Source organism: Tenebrio molitor, chromosome 3 (assembly GCF_963966145.1).
Source record: "Tenebrio molitor chromosome 3, icTenMoli1.1, whole genome shotgun sequence".
NCBI classification, from domain to species: domain Eukaryota; kingdom Metazoa; phylum Arthropoda; class Insecta; order Coleoptera; family Tenebrionidae; genus Tenebrio; species Tenebrio molitor.
Window position 1 is genome coordinate 8,463,255 of NC_091048.1, and position 16,604 is coordinate 8,479,858.

Genomic DNA, 16,604 nt, shown 5'->3' on the forward strand with positions numbered 1-16,604 from the left:
GGTCGCGCGTTGCCCTCCATAATAAACTCGACCAAAGCGGCTTTGAATTACCTTTTTGCAAGCTCTAGGAAGGATGAGAGTCCACAGCTGAAGGTTAGCGTTTGTGGTTGCGAATTCACAGCGCTACTGGATTCGGGGGCGAACCGCGTCTTCGTCGGATCAGCCGGGTGGCAGAAATTGCGAGCGCTGGGTTTCCAGTTACATTCTACAAGGATAGATAGTTGTACCCTCGCGTCCGCGTCGGAAATTTCCTGCATAGGAGCGGTGAACGTCCCGGTGACGTTAGAATCAAGGGTGGGCATTTTCGAGGTGTTAGTGGTTCCCGATGTACGCCACGAGATGATCCTGGGGATCGAGTTCTGGATCGGCATGGGCATCGTGCCGAATTTGCGCCACCTAACGTGGGAGTTCGCGGACTCGCAGGCCGACGTTACCTTGTTACCACCGCTGATAAACCATTTGATGACGAAAGACGACTTAACGGCGGTACAAACATCGGACTTGGAGAGTTGCGTCAAGGAATATTTCAACCGGACAAAAAACACGCCTTTGGGTTGTACAAACGTTGTGCAACACAAAATTACGTTGATCGAGGGTGCGAAACCGGTGCGGGCTCGAAACTACCGCGTCAGCCCCTTCATCCAGCGTCTCATAGACAAAGAGGTCGATGAGATGTTGAAGCTGGGAGTTTTAGAAAGGGCCGAGTCGGAGTGGAACTCACCGTACCTCATGGTACCAAAGAAGGACGGCTCCTATCGGTTCGTGATCGACTTCCGCGGGGTGAATGCCAGGTCTAAGAGGGTGTGTTATCCTCTACCCAACATCTCCCACATTTTAGACAATTTGGGGAACGCAAAATATCTCTCCAGCTTAGATATTAGAAGCGCTTACTGGGAGGTCCCCTTGGAGGAGGGTAGCAGGCCTTTGACGGCTTTTTCAATACCGGGACGCGGACAATTTCAATTCAAGCGGATGCCCTTTGGGTTACATTCGGCGCCCGGCACGTTTCAAGCCTTGGTGGATAAATTGTTCACTCCCGATTTAGAACCCTACGTGTTCGCGTATCTTGACGATATCATAATCAGTACGCCGGATTTCGAGACACATCGAAGAATTTTGAAGACCGTTTTCGACAAGCTGTCGGAGGCAGGACTGACCTTAAAGGAGTCAAAATGTGAGTTTTGCAAGCCAGAACTCCGCTATTTAGGCTATGTAGTAAACCGACGGGGTCTCAACGTCGACCCGGCTAAGGTCAGTGCTGTCGTCGACATGCCGCCGCCGAAGGGTGTTCGCGATGTCCGTCGTCTGATAGGGATGATGAGTTGGTACCGGCGGTTCGTGCCGAATTTTTCGACCATGGTGGCGCCGCTCACCAACTTGACAAGGAAAAGTACGCGTTTCACCTGGACTGTGGAGTGTGAGCAAGCGTTCACAGACGTCAAAAATGCCTTGGTCAACGCGCCGATTTTGTCGTGTCCAGATTTTGACCATCCCTTTACTCTCCAGTGCGATGCAAGCGACGTCGGAATCGGGGCGGTGCTCACGCAGAACATCAACGGTCAGGAGCACGTTATCTGTTATTTGTCACGCGCCTTGTTACCGGCGGAACAGAGGTATAGTACCACGGAGAAGGAGTGTCTCAGCGTCATCTACGCGATTGAACGTCTGCGATGTTACCTAGAGGGCACGCGGTTCACGGTGGTGACCGACCACTACTCCTTACTGTGGTTAAATAATCTGAAAGATCCGTTGGGACGCGTCGGCAGATGGGTCATGCGCTTGCAGGCCTTCGACTTTGACATTGTACACCGGAAGGGTAAGGAAAACGTCGTACCGGATTGTCTATCGCGAGCGGTGGCTCCGGTTACGGCCCAAATCGAACAATTGGAGGCGGCCAAACGAAAGGGTGACAAGTTTATCGAGCAGCTAATTAAAAAAATTACCGAGAATCCATTGAAGTATCCGAACTTTAGAGTCCGTGACGGTCACGTCTTCAAGAGGGTTAAACGTCGTGACGGGGAGCTCGACCCGCAGTGGAAGTGGGTGGTACCGAAGGGTTCGCGAGATGAGCTGCTCAAACGGTATCATGACGACGCAGCCACGGGTGGACACCTCGGCGTCTATAAAACATATCATAAGATCCACGACAGCCATACTTGGCCCCGGATGAGAGCGGACGTGTGTCGTTACGTCCGGAGATGCCCCGTCTGCGCCAGTGTCAAACCGGAACAACGGCCAGCAAATTTCCATTATTCGTACCGGTCCGATCGCCAACAGCACGCAAGGTCATAGACGAGATAGAGCGAAGAGTGTTCTTAATGTTCGGAGTCCCGGAGTTCATTATCGTGGATAATGGGGTACAGTTCGGAAGGAGTCGTGAATTCCAAAACTTTTTAAATAATTACGGAGTGAAACCGTACTATAATTCTCTATACACTCCTCAGAACAACCCCACGGAACGGGTGAACCGGACCATGAAGTCACTGATCGTCAGGATCAACGGAAATGGGACGAAAATTTAGATCGCGTCGCGTGCGCCTTAAGAACGGCCAAACACGAGGCTACCAAACAGACTCCGTACCTTTTAAATTTCGGAAACGAAATGATAGACCACGGCACGGGACATGAACTGCGAAGGACGCGGGAATCGCTGGACGACGGTGCGGAAGCAAACCCACTTGGGGAACAAGTGACGGAGTCCAAGTTGGACAAAGTACGGCGCGTGGTAACGGGACTCATTAACAGATACCGGGATAGAGCGAAACGGTACTACGATGCGAAGCGTCGGGAAGTTGAATATGCGGTGGGTGATCTGGTTTGGAAACGATCCTATCCGACAACCGATGGCACCAAACATTTTAGCGCCAAATTGGCAAAACCATTCGTAGGTCCGTTTACAATCACGGAGCGCCTCGGTAAAAATGTCTACGCCCTCGTGGACGATCTCGGTGTCTACAAAGGCAAATGGCATGTAAAGGACCTCAAGCCAGATCACACACGCGAGAGCGAGGACGATCATGATTCCAGTTGCCCGGAGTTCACTGGACGGGAGTATGAAGACTCCGACGGCGGTTCCGACACGAGCTGGAATGAATAACGTTCAATCGTGTTTCGCAGTCACCAGGACAATCTTCAGGTTTTCTTTCTTTTTTTGAGTCTCACCGGACTTCACCGGGACCAACCGGAGCGAACGGCTAGCACGTGGCCTCGGTCCTACGTGTCGGGAGAAAGGACGGCATAAAGGGGGCTGCAAAGTTTTGTCGGGACCTGGAGTTCCCATTTTTTTTTCTTTTTTGGATCGTGAATGTCGCCAGCGTCCTCGTCCATTTTCGATGTCGATTTTTGAGTTTTGGGAGGTTGGTTGGGAGTGCGGCAGGTCACTTTCGCGATTTTTTTTTTTCACCGGTTCGGCTCGGTGTCGAAGAGCGAACGGTCGCGTGGTCAACATTGTGGGTGACAAGTGAATCGTTGCGTTTTGCGTTTCCATTTTTCTGTCTGGTTGTTGCGTTTCGTGAATCCGAGGAGTTTCTAGTTCGCAAGGGACGAAAGTTGTATTTTCGGACGTCGTGTCGTCAAGGTTAAAGACCCGGAGGACGGTAGCGTGGTCGTCGGCGTGGTGCGCGGGCGGTCCGGGGCGAAAGAGGGAGAATCGTGGTGAGGTTCACTAGGGGCGAGTGTCCTCTGGAGGGCCGAAGTTGAACGGTCGAGGAACTCGGCGCCATAGCGCTGCGGCGGATTTGGAACCTCACGCACGGAAGACCAAGAGTGGTCGAACGCCTAGTTGCGGATTTAATTCCTTACTTTTGCACTAGATCTTCGCGCCGTCCACGCGACGAAGAAGACCTACCACCGTGATGTCGTTCCGTTCGGGAAATTGAATCGGTTTTGACAAAGTCGCCAGTTTTTGAATTTTTGCAACTCGGGGGAACGAACGCACGATCATCAATGTGGGACGCGGGCGAAGAGCGCGCCGACGGTTTCCAGCGGCTATTTCGAACTTGACCCACCAATGTTGACAGTCTTCAGGGTTTTCGTGTGTTGTTTTGAAATTCGTGCTCGGTTGTGGTAGCAACGGCTACACAGCCGCACATGGGTTATCAGTTTTGCAATTCTTTGGGAGGATGGAAGGGCGAGCGGAGGTCTCTCTCGGGGTAGCCAGACCATCAAGGCGCTCAGAAGTAAACCCCAAATTTCAGGGCAGTCCAGCAACCGGGTCAATTTGCACAAATGCCTATTGTTTCAAGCCGCTATATCGACGTGGCTGTCGGTTCCTTCAGATACGGTAAAACGGACCCCTTATCACTCCGAAACTAAATTTCAGCGGCTGCGGCTAAATAGCAGCAAGGGGTGTGGGAGAGTTTTGTTATTTTATGTTTGGGTTTTCAAGTTTTAAATAATTTTGCATACGATCCTTCTGATCGCGTTAGTCTAGCAGGACTACAAACTGCTAGGTCTGTTCCAGAGACCTGGGGCTTCACCCCGAACAGAATCATCTTCTGGACATTCATCTTGCAAGGTAATTTAACTCCGTGGTCGAGTTTACTACGTTGGGGGTCCACCAGTTTTCTCTATCGGTTCACGGTTTTTAAAAATTTCGCCAAGCTCAATTTTTATATTTTAGGGGGGGGTCGCGTGTTACGATTTAAATCGCCGCGCGATTGTAAATCTTCGCGATTTTTCTAGAATGTTCTAGAATCCATCGCGACGGAAACGTACTCGGACTTCCGCCGAAAAATCTGCGCACAGAGGGGGTGGAAGCTATAAATCGGGGGAACCAGAGACAGAGCGGGGATTTTTCACGACCTTTTGCCGGGAGTGTTGTCAGTGCCTGGGGAGAGTCAAGGGGACAGTGATCGAGTGAATTTGCAGGGCCGACGAGACGACGTAGTGGAGTTCACGAGGGCCGTTGGAGACGATTCGTCTAAGTACCACCGCCCACATCGCCAAGCGGATCACGGACTTCACTACGGAAGGTTGCAGACCGAACGCTTTTGCGGATCAGGATCTCGTCGAGTCCTGTCAGTCCAGGTCGTCCCCGGACTCACCGGAAGGTGCCGGATCTACCCACCAGCAAGTCCGGAGCAATGGTGACACCCCAATTTTTACAGGCCGTAGCTTCTCAAAGTTTTCGGTTGTATTTTGTCACTCCGTCGAACTAATTGAGCGTTTGTATTTAACTATAGTCAAATTTCCATTGTCACTCATTATTTCGACGGGTGAAAAGTTCTATCAAATTCCTTTAATTTGTATATCGCGTTGAGGATTTATAATTTGTTCCACTGTTAAAGTTGCAGTTTTGTCATAAGACGCGTCATTTCATTAATCGTACTAACTTAAGAAAAAAATTCCTTATCAAGTCCGTCGGGTTTTTATATTCACGAACGATTATCAATCGGTGAGTGACCTCGCCAGGAATTGTGTATCGCGCTCACCGAACATTTTTTTTTGCGCGTGGTTCTTCACCGGTGAAAAACATCTTAACTTCAATTTTTTTTTGGAGCGAAGGAAGACTTGGAGGACCTCCCCGCTTATGCGGGCGGCGTAGCCGAATAGCGACGTTACGTAGGACCAGTCGGCCTTCCTCCTTCGCTAAAGGGATTTTTTTTTTACTGTTTCGCCGGTACTCGTTCGTTGAATATCTGGGACCCGGAGGACCCTCCGAGGAGTTAGGGTTATTCAATTTTGTACACGCCATAGGGCTAGTCAGGCTTCGTTGTTTTCTTTTTCATTTATATCATTATTTTCATTGTTTGACATCTGAATAAACGATTAGTTGGAAGATTGTGTATCATTTCCCGTACTCCGGGCTGTTCTCACCAATTTTTCAGCTTCGGTCGGCGTTTCTCGTGGTTCGCATTGTAAACCGAGTCGAAGCCACGACTTGTTCGTTATACCCCTGAACATTCCGGATTTGTAACCGGTAACAGGGTTGCCCAGTTTCGGGAGCGTAATTTATAACGTAACAGTATATAATGTATGATTTTCTTTAATAATGTTTGATACCATTGTATGAAGAATTAAACGGTTTAATTATTCAAACAATGGTTTAATTTAAACCAACCGTCGCTTGGCAGATTTTTGACAGATCTGTGCCATAAAGGCCAATTTATGCCCTCATTTGGGGGCGTAGAAAGACGATTATTGACTAAAATAGAATAATAGCAATTTATTTAACGAGTTCGTTTGTAAATTAGGCTTTTTTTTGGTATGAGCGGGCCAGTTTAAAAAGCGGGTGAAACGAGCGTTTTAAAGGCCCACGAGTGCCAAAAAAATTCCATTTTACACAAGAACGAGTTGATACGTTTTTTTGTTCTACGAGACACTTAAATGCTCTAAATAGTTTAAAATATTTTAAATTAACTTGACGTTTCGTTTTGACATGTGACATTTATCAAAATCCGTTCGCACAGGAGAAAATCCCACAGGACTCTTGTATCTTGTATATGAGTACACTTTATATAAAAAAATCAGTAAAATATTTGGAAGTGAGTTTATTGATTGCTTTTTGTTTTGCTTCTATGCGCTAAGATCTTTGACTTAAACAAGGAGGTTAAATTTAAAAGAGGCGCTATGTTGCTATTAAGTCGGATGGTTGGCAATACCACACCTAGGGGTCATCTTGACCGTTGATCGCACAGAGATATATAAAGTAAATAGAGGATCAAAGCAATGCTTGAAATTTGTGATTAATAGCAACTGCGCAGGAGGGAACAGAGTTTGCGCAATGAATCAAAGCAGGACCGAATTCTTCAAATTTTATACTTTGAACAGGTCCGAACCCTACAATTTTTGGCCCTTCCAATATTATTTTTTTGCAATTTGAGTAATTATTACTTCGTGTCAAATGTCCAAGCGGCCGATTTTTTTTTGACATCTTCTCAAATTGTCACCACTTTGTGTTTTTCTAATTTTTTCTTCCTCAGCATATTAGGTGCAAAAATCATCTGGAGAACCAATTTTTACAGTTTAAACGTGATCTAGAGCGTTTTTCTCAAATTCCTATCTTAATCGTGGGAAACCACATTTTGGTCATCTCACTAATTTAGACCTACCGCTAAATGTTAATTACTCCTAATTAATGTTTTAAAAAATTATCAATTTATTATTTAGTTACATAATAATTATAAAACTAATTGTTAAACTAATAAAAATTAGTTTAGTTTAACAATTATGTTGATAAGCACTGCACTATTACTTGATAGTAATATACGTAAAAGTGTACGTACTCCGGCAAAATTGCCGTGCCGCCGGGTGGAGGTGGGATACGGAATTGTTAAACTAATACATTCATATCATAACTGATAAATTGATAAGTACTTACGTTGATTTTATTAAAACATTTAAATTCAATTAATTAACATTATTTTAGTTTTCAAAAAAAAAATCCGCAATAGTTATTGTTTTTTCGCAGATGCAAATAACTGCTCATTAGCTCATTCATTTCTTTTCCTTATTGTATCATATGTATATCGTTGTGGAACAAAAATGTTAAGTAGGTAATGTTAAAATAACAATGAAAAAAGTGGATGGCTCATTTCACTAACTGAAACATAGCAGTTTGGCCCACCACTAGTTTGTTGTTTGTGGTTATTTAGTTAGATCACTGACGTCTATGGTGAACCATAGAGATTAGTGGGTTGTGTTCTCTGGTAAGATGGTGGTGTTGTATATAAATAAAGCGCATGCGTCGTTCCATCCCATATACCTCCATGCTCCATGGATGCCTCAATTTTGTTCGCGCAGCTCCGTATGTATTGCCCCACTATTTACTTTATATATCTCTGTGGTTGATCGCGGAGGCGGTCAAATTCCTGAGAGGTGCTGACTGCTGATTTCCTAATGCCAGAGACAGTTGTTACTTCTTCGGTTGCAAACATTTTGTGATGTGGCTGGCGGTTGTTGACCGCGCCTACGTATTAAATCACTAAACAGAACTACGAATAAGTTACTACTCTGCTGCGACTAATTAATAGTAAGTACGCTCTTGCTTTGTATACTATTGGGGACACGGAAAACTGGGCAGATGTGTCATTCAGTTGTCAAAATTTCTAAACAATACCTTGGCAACTCATAACCAAGCTTAAGTTAATTTAACAGTTTTTTTTTTAAGTATTAATCATGATGGTAAAGCTGCATTTACAATGACAATAACAGACTGCCCAGGATTCCATGTCCCTCATTGTACAAAATAACACATGACTTAGAAAAATAATAGGGTAATTGTTCACTTTAACTACTTCTGGAATTTTCGCGTTTTTTCTGACTAGACAGCGTCAGGGCGTCCTCCTAGATCGTTTCCCTCCATTCAAACCTTGTGCAAATGCCTTTTTTTCCCTCTTGTTGTCTTTCAAGGTCACGTCAAGGTCGCGCCAATGGCTTAGTATAACTAAAGGGTAAGGAAAATTCATTTGCACAAGGTTTGAATGGTGGGAAACGATCTAGGAGGACGCCCTGAGCTTGTCTAGCCAGAAAAAACGCAAACATTCCAGAAGTAGTTAAAGTGAACAATTACCAATAATAGTTATTTATTTAACGAGTTCGTGTGTAAATTGTTTTTTTTTTACACACGAACGAGTTGAATACAACGTTTTTTTTTGTTCGACGAGCCCCCTAAAGGCTTAAAATCTTTAAAATTAGCTTGACGTTTCGTTTTGACAAGTTGTCACATTTATCAAAATCTGTTCATACAGGAGAAAATTCTCAGTGTCGAACAAAAAAATACGTTATAATAAACTGAAAGTCGTGTCTATGCTATGCCACTGAAACATCGTGTGATCAAGAAGAGAAGTTGTAATCGTGTCAGCCTTGAAAATGTCCGTAATTCAACTGCACCGATAATAATTGTCAAATGAAATGAAACAACGAAAATTTTACTTAAGTAAGGTTATACCGGGTGACTAACGAAAAACCTTTGATGCTGTATCTTGCTTATTTTTTATCCGATTTGAGTAAATGACCCCTCAAATGAAATAATTTTGAAAATCGCATTCATGAATCTACTATCCAATGAGAAAGCTACGTTTATTGTTATAGCGATGGATGCATAAAATATTTCCGGAAATATTTTTGACAACTCTAGGTGGAAAGAAAAATATTTCCAGTGTAACAAAAATAGCAAAATTTTTATTCGAATTATAACATTTTTATAAATAAAAGTTCAATTTGTTGAGGAGTTAAAATTCTACAGTCTTGATGTGTATTTTTTAGAAACTTTAGATAGGTAAATTTTTTGTACTTGACTGATGGTTAATGTATTCATGCGATTTTCTTGCCGAATATCCCTCTGCATAGATTCTACCCGAAAATTTTTTTGACTGCATTGCTGACATTGCCGAGTCGAAGACGAGGGCGATTGCTTTCCCTTTCCCGATTGCTTCCCCAGAATTGCGGGAATCTGCACACCAATTAACACTCAATCACTTAGGTACCTGAGAAAAGCAAATTACGATACATTTTTTGGTTTTTCTTTGTATGTACAGATATTTAGAAGCAAATTCTCTATAAGAATTAATGAAAAATAGTATATTTGCTATTAGGATTAAAAGTGGCACATTTTTGACAGGCAATTTGCTTGCATAGCGAACCGTAGCGTTAATTGCAGGTCAAAAAAAGTCATTTTTAATCTGAATGACACATAGTATTTCTCCAACCAAGTAAAAGGCCCATTATCATGAAAAGCACGAAACTCATAGATACATCTTGTTTCGATTCAATCGCCTCCTACGAAGTATGACGGATGTTTCCGTACCCAGGAGTTTGAACCTATGACACGCCAATTGCGTGTCCGAGAATTTTTTCTCTTTACGCGTAGGGGTTTCGCACAATGTGGACCGTGATTTCAAAATAAGGGTAGATGCTTCAGATTAATGCAAAGATGTATTGGTGTTTCTTGTTCTACATTTACTTATCAACTAACTTAAAACTAACGAAAATGTACAAAAAGTAAATTCGCACCCCCTCTCCGTTATGGGTAGTACGCTGGTGGTCTTTTGCAAGATGTGACTGAGCCAGATGGCGGGACTTTCCCACTATTGTGAAAGAGACCACCAACGTACCGGCACCGGGGATGATTGTCGCCAGGAATATTGGAAGCGGCGTCATAAATTAAATTGGACCGGCCGCTCCAACACATCTAAAACTTTAAAGCGAACGTTTTATTGAAATATTCGTGTAACCAAAGAGACAGTTTTGGCTTTTGTTTTGTTTACATACAGGTTATTCCTATGAAAATTTCGTTATATGCCACCCAAAATACAAGAAACCCCTAGAACTTGATATTTTGTTTAATTCGAAATAAATTAATCGTGACACTTTCTCTTTATTGAGATTATGAGCAAAAGTTAATATAAATGTGAAAACTGACATGACAGACAATAAGGGCCAGCAATTGTTGATTTAAGTACATATTACTTTTTATAAATTTAGGAAGCTAGAAACCATTGGAAGTTGTAGTTTCGGTTGCATACAGGTTGTCCTAAAAGTACCGCCTTTCCTTGAAGGCACGTCATTTAGGGATGTGGTAGAGTGCTGGAAAAATATTTAAAAAAAATTCTGACCTTTCATTTAGAAAATATACTCAATTTTAAAATATAAAAAAAAGCAACGATGTAACCTCAGAATTACTTCTACTTAGAAATACGTAATAGCATTGTATTATTAACACCTATTTAGACAACCATTTTGATAAGCTTGAGAAGTAACACAACAATCAAACACTTGAACAAAAATTATTTTATTAAAATAAATGTTCAAAATTTTACCCATTTGCGTCTAAACATGCGTTGGGTCTTTTAACGATGTTGCCGTGAACGCGGTGAAGCATTTCAGGAGAGGAGTAGAAGTTAATATGGAATTTTTTAAACTATTCTTCAGTATTCCAGAACACTTCTAGATGACGCACCTTCAAGGAAAGGCGGTACTTTTGATACAGCTGTATAACAAAATTTTCATCGGAAGTCTCTCGTGACTAACCCTGTATGTATTTACGTATGTACCTAGTTGTTTCTTCAAATCAACGAAGTGTTAAACTATTACATAGTTGCAAGTACAAATGTTTAACTCTAATATTGAAAGTATGTACTTTTGATGCTAGGCAGTAAAAGTGTTGCCTTAGTAACACGTTCTTAACTGTTTTGTACAGTTACAAAAACGTCAACTTTAGTGACAGAAAACGGTATTAAAATTAACCTCTTTTAAGACGATTGGAGAAAAAGTATAGTTCTGTTATTTTCAACAACATCCATGTTGTGAGTATCGTTGTTAATACGTTGTTGCAAATTGTACGAATACGACACGCACAAATTCATAACCAGTGTTTAGATTTAAAGTATCGGGTGTTCATTTAAATTTATCCTCAAAGTAGGCGTTGAAGAGTCGATTGTGAACGCACCACGGGTTGCAGATCACATATCAGCTGTTTAAATCTAACCTCGCTTTTTGCGTTGTTTGAGTTTTTACTCTGCAGAGTGCGTTCACAATCGACTCTCAACGCCAACTTTGAGGATACATTTAAATGAACACCCAATATGTAGGTACCGTGCGGTCAAGAATTGCTTAGATAAGAGGCGTTGGAGAACGCACCACTCGTGTAAAAGCGTAAGATTTAAACAGCTGATCCGTGATTCGTTACCCGTATAGTGCGTTCACAATTGAGTCTTCAACGCCAACTTGAGGATAAATTTAAATGAACGCACGATATATGCAACCAAACTACTTCCATGAATTCCGGAGCATTTGAATGTCTAGATTCGGACTTACACCCAAAATCTCAAAGCCTTCTTTGAACTAAATAATTAGGTATTGATCGCTCAGTATGTATTTGGACCATTGATAGCCGTTTGCACCGTCCTAGTTTAAAATTAAGAAGAGCTTAAAACCTTGGTTACAATTATTATTATTAAACTCGTTGCAACAATTGTTTTTAACCTTGGTTTAAAAATAAAGAACGTCGGTGCAAACGGCCATGAGTATGTCAAATTTTTTAAAATAATATAGCTTTAGATATCAATCGGAAAACGTGTTGCATATCCAAGACTGATTCGATTACAATTTTCTTGATCACCTGATACATCCAACGACAGATTGTTTACAAACAGAGCTATAGAGGTTAATAAACATGTGGACAGGTCGGTACAATGTAGGTACCTAAAGTTGACTCAAGTTGCAAAAAATCACTTGTCATTTGCAACAGCACTTTTATGGCATTAGTCATTTGAAATTACTTTAAAATTATACTTATATGGAAAATATTCAATCCAAACTATGATTTTGTGGCTCCTTTGTGCCTTTATTTGGTTCAAAAATATTGAAGTGGTTTTTTGCAACTTGAGTCAATTTTACGAGTAGACTCAGCGAGCGAACGTTGCCAATGTTTTACCTCAAAGTCCCTAGTACTTATGATGTTGTCTCGGAAATTTTTTGTTTTAATGTTATATTGTTAATCAAAATTTACAAGTAGATAAGACAATACTTGTATATTTTGCAATCATTTTGATTAGTTTTTTGTGTTGACATGAAATTAAATTTTCAGATTATATTATCAAAATGCCAAATTTGGAATATACCGAGAGCAACCCGAAATGTGGGTACAGAAAGATTCACAGTTGCAATACATGTCCTTACGTGACCAAATCACTTTTTTACATGGTGAATCACGCGAAATCTCACCGGTTGCCACTCGAATCATTTAGTTGCGAAAGCAACAGTTTGGAAAAGTACTACTGCAAGGACTGCAATTTTGAAGCCGATCTTGTGGTAATTTTCAAGCAACATCTCAAGCAATATCACAGAAACGGCACTGATTGTGTGCAAGATCGACAAAAAAGTATTGACACAATAGTGAAAAGCTACATTTGCCAAAAGTGCTTGTTTGAAACACATTCTGTTTTACTGTGGATCAAACACTTGGAAAATGCATGTTTTGATACAGAAGAAGAATGTGAGACAGTACATACAGTATCTTGTAGTGATGGAAAGTCGTACCGATGTGACTATTGTTACTTTAAGACAAAAGAGGCAACAGTTTTGAAAAGACACCAGACCGCAAGGCAACCATCTCACCGGAAGGAAATATTTCCGTGTTTCCATTGCAAGTACAAAGGAAAATCCCAAAATCGTCTAAGGGAACACGTAAACAATAAACATGCCACTCTCGAAGCTGTACATTGGTTTCATTGTAACGAATGTCAGTTTATATCTAAACGTTATGGGAGCCTGCGATTTCATGAGCGATTCCACCACCCAGTAGATGGTGTCCAGTGGTATAGCTGTGATAAATGCAAATTCAAAACGAAATATAACGGCCACTTGAAACGACATAAGATAATTCATCTCTCAGCAGATGCCATTCAGTGGTATAACTGTGATAAATGCGAATTTAAAACCAAAAGAAACGACAACTTGAAGCAACATGAGAAACATCATTTGTCAGCATATTTTGTCCAGTGGTACCGCTGTGACAAATGCAGATTCAAGGCGAAGCGAAAATACGACTTAAAAATTCATAAAATCACTAAACATTCAACGCTCAATAAACAGTCCGAAAAAAACACAAGACAACACAACATGGTCACACGTTCAAGGTAAATCTGAGGAAAAAATATAATGATTTCACTGTTTCAACTGTGAATATAAAGTGATGAGAAAATGAGGTTTAAAACAACATGTTCTTTAAACATCCCATTGCTGAAGTTCTGCAGTGGTTTACTTCTGTATTACTTTTTCAACTGTAATATGTTTTTGGTATATGTTAACTATATTGTTTTCAAAATGTTCTTTACGTATTTTTTTATTTCCATCACTTTTTAGGATAAACTCTTTTTGTCTAAAATCCAATTACGGAGAGGTTTTAGTATAATGTGGGGCATCTGCGAAAACATTATACTAGGTTGCCATAAATTTGGTCAGGTTGGAGGCTCTGTGGTTTCTGGTGACAAATAAAAGATATCCCAAAAATGTAAGACAGTAAATTAATTGTAATAGTTGCAAATGACTAATTTTATCTAAGTGATAGGTAGATGATTTTTCGTTTCACAATCAATTTTGGTTACTGGCGGCATATTTATTTGGATTTAATCTCTCAATTCAAAGTAAGCAACCTTAGGCATTCAAAATTACTTTTGAAAATTCTAGTTCCACAACATGAAAAGCGTTATTTCGCTAAAAGTTCGAATTCTAGGGAGTAATTAATTTTTGACATCAGAGTACTAAACTCTCCATCTCAATTGTTTCACGTTATGTAGAAAACCGTTGTATCCCAGCAGATTAATTCCCGCCACACTACTCTCTGGGTCTGTCTTCTGTCAAAAACGTACAATCTATCAGAGTACGGAGTATAGTATATTATTATGCGAGCTTTATAAGACGCTTGATTGTGATACGAGTGTCACAGTGCGTGTTTTAAAGCGAGTGTAATATTTTTTCTACTTTTGTCGCATTAAGTTCATAAAAATCAAATTATGAAATAATCTAGGGACTTTTGTGTGGCATGAGTTATGGTGGCATTTCTGTGAAATTGTAAGGAGCTCATTGAGATGCCGGACGCCGGCCAGCGTCCGGGAGCTCGTAGAGATGCCGGACGCCGGCCAGCGTGCTATTACACCAATACCAACGTAATACATTAAAAAAAAAAACAAAAACAGTTTCACAAAAAGTTCCTTTTTTGTTCGACGCTGTCAGAATTTGAGAATTTTCTCCTGTGTGAATAGATTTTGATAAATGTCACAACTTGTCAAAACGAAACGTCAATCTAAAGCGATCTGGAGCTTTTAACGGGCTCGTCGAAAACAAAAAAACCTTATATTAAACCCGTTCGTGTTTAAATTGGGCCTTTTTTGGCACTCGTGTGTCAATTTTAATCTGACAGTTCCGATTTTTTTTGCAACCAACTCCACGATATTTTGTGAAATTGAGTAATTATTTCCATTAACACATCCCGTGTCATTTTTGGTGAAAATCTAGATAAATAGGCCATTTCCAAGTAGAAAATAGGCTTCTAACCATACAGACTTGCATTAAATTGTAGGGACCTGGAACACATCTCCACCAGCGTCGTATTTAGAAGTGGATAAAATTTTAACTTCATTAAAAGAAATAACTACAGTTTTCTTTTTTGCAGACATTTCTCCTACTACCTGTAGAAAAGTTAATATGTACATCTTTCGAAACTCCAGGCTTTATGCTGATTTTTGATACCCTGCTTCTCAAAGTAAACAACGCTGGCGAGGGAAAATTAAGTTTGGTTCGCAAAAATATGTAATATTTCTTTTTTTTTTAGAAGAATATCAATTTGATTTTTTTTAAGTTTTTTTTAATAAATTCGAATATTGTTCCGATGTATTTTCTGTTGAGACAGTAAAAGCTTTATCCTATCCGAGTTATTGGTATTAAATTCATTTATTGCAGATGCTTGCCAACGGCTCGTCTAAAGTAAGCAGGGCCGTTGAAGAAGGCTGTGCCATTGACACTTCGGCGATTAATCTATTTGTTTCTTCTTTCCTTTCATTTTCCTCTTTTTTTTTAATATCTTTCTTCCATTCTGTAACTTTTTTTTCATCTTTCGAAATTTGTAAAAGATTTAATAACCAGGCACAGCAGTTTTTAAGCCGTTTTCGTACAGATAACCCTATCAATAATTTATTAGAATAATTGTACCGAGAACTATACTTATTTACCTTAAGAATAATAGTATATTATTCAATGAGCGGATAATGATGGCTGTTACTCGTGAGGATGATTTTATGTCACGAGTCGCAGGCTCGAAGGTCCATCGGCTCCTTGACGAATTTGAATCCCTCTTCAACATGGAAGACACCTCGACAACAACCAAGCATCACATCTGTTTGACGCGACGCCGTTCCGGTTACGCCAGTACCTGTACTTGGACATAAAGAAAAAAATTATCCAGGACCAAATGAAGAACATGTTGGCCAGCGGCGTCATCGAATCATGGACGTCGGAGTACGCCTCACCCGTGGTGATCGGCAAGAAAAAGAACGACCAGCCCCGATTCTGCGTGGATTACCGCAGACTCAACGCTGCTACCCGAGACGAGGCCGATCCACGTGCAATTATCCAGAAAATGCTCAGGCACTAGGGGCAGGCTAAGGTATTCTCGTCGCTAGGCCTGATATCAGGTGGCAGATTCCGCTTTCCGATGAGAGTGCTTTTACTACTTCTACAACACCGACGGAGGACTTTAACCAGTTTCGAGTCATGTCATTCGGCCTGAAGGGGGCCCCGCCAACGTTCCAACGTTAAACACCTCCAGCTCGTGTTCGAAAGGCTCCAAATCCACGGCCTGCGATGCGTTTCGGAAAAATGTCACCTCGACGAGCGAGAAATCGTCTACTTGGGGCACGTCGTTTCCACTCAAGGTAAATTAAGCTCCAACAGCTACATCTGAGACAAATCCAGGGAGCCCCAACACCAAAGGACCGCCATTCCTTACGGTTCTTTCTGGGTCTGTGCAACTGGTTGCTCGACTAGGTTCACCGGTTCGCCGAGATCGCGCACCCATTGACCGATGTGCTGTCCGCGAAGAAGCCATGGAGATGGGGACCAACGGAGGAAGAAGCCTTCAGAAGCGTGAAAGAAGTCCTCGTTCA

At 41.4% G+C, this 16,604-nt stretch overlaps 1 protein-coding gene across 3 annotated transcripts; it reads left to right on the forward strand.

Moving 5' to 3' along the window:
- The first annotated feature begins 7,614 nt into the window (after positions 1 to 7,614).
- On the forward strand, positions 7,615 to 15,351 carry LOC138125721 (zinc finger protein 90-like). Of its 3 annotated transcripts, XR_011157513.1 has the most exons (4): positions 7,615 to 7,972; positions 12,530 to 13,580; positions 13,807 to 13,954; positions 15,116 to 15,351. XR_011157513.1 is itself a non-coding variant. In XM_069041173.1 (2 exons), the coding sequence occupies exon 2, from the start codon at positions 12,544 to 12,546 to the stop codon at positions 13,582 to 13,584; it is 1,041 nt and encodes a 346-aa protein (XP_068897274.1). In that variant the 5' UTR covers positions 7,656 to 7,972; positions 12,530 to 12,543; the 3' UTR covers positions 13,585 to 13,770. The 3 variants fall into 3 exon arrangements, 1 of the variants encoding a protein (XP_068897274.1); XR_011157512.1 differs by lacking the exon at positions 13,807 to 13,954 and having other exon boundaries at positions 7,656 to 7,972; positions 15,116 to 15,342; XM_069041173.1 differs by lacking the exons at positions 13,807 to 13,954; positions 15,116 to 15,351 and having other exon boundaries at positions 7,656 to 7,972; positions 12,530 to 13,770.
- Positions 15,352 to 16,604: the final 1,253 nt, after the last annotated feature.

What these genes read in the sequence shown, in the direction of transcription:
- LOC138125721 (XM_069041173.1), top strand. Translation starts at nt 12,544, where the DNA reads ATGCCAAATTTGGAATATACCGAGAGCAACCCGAAATGTGGGTACAGA.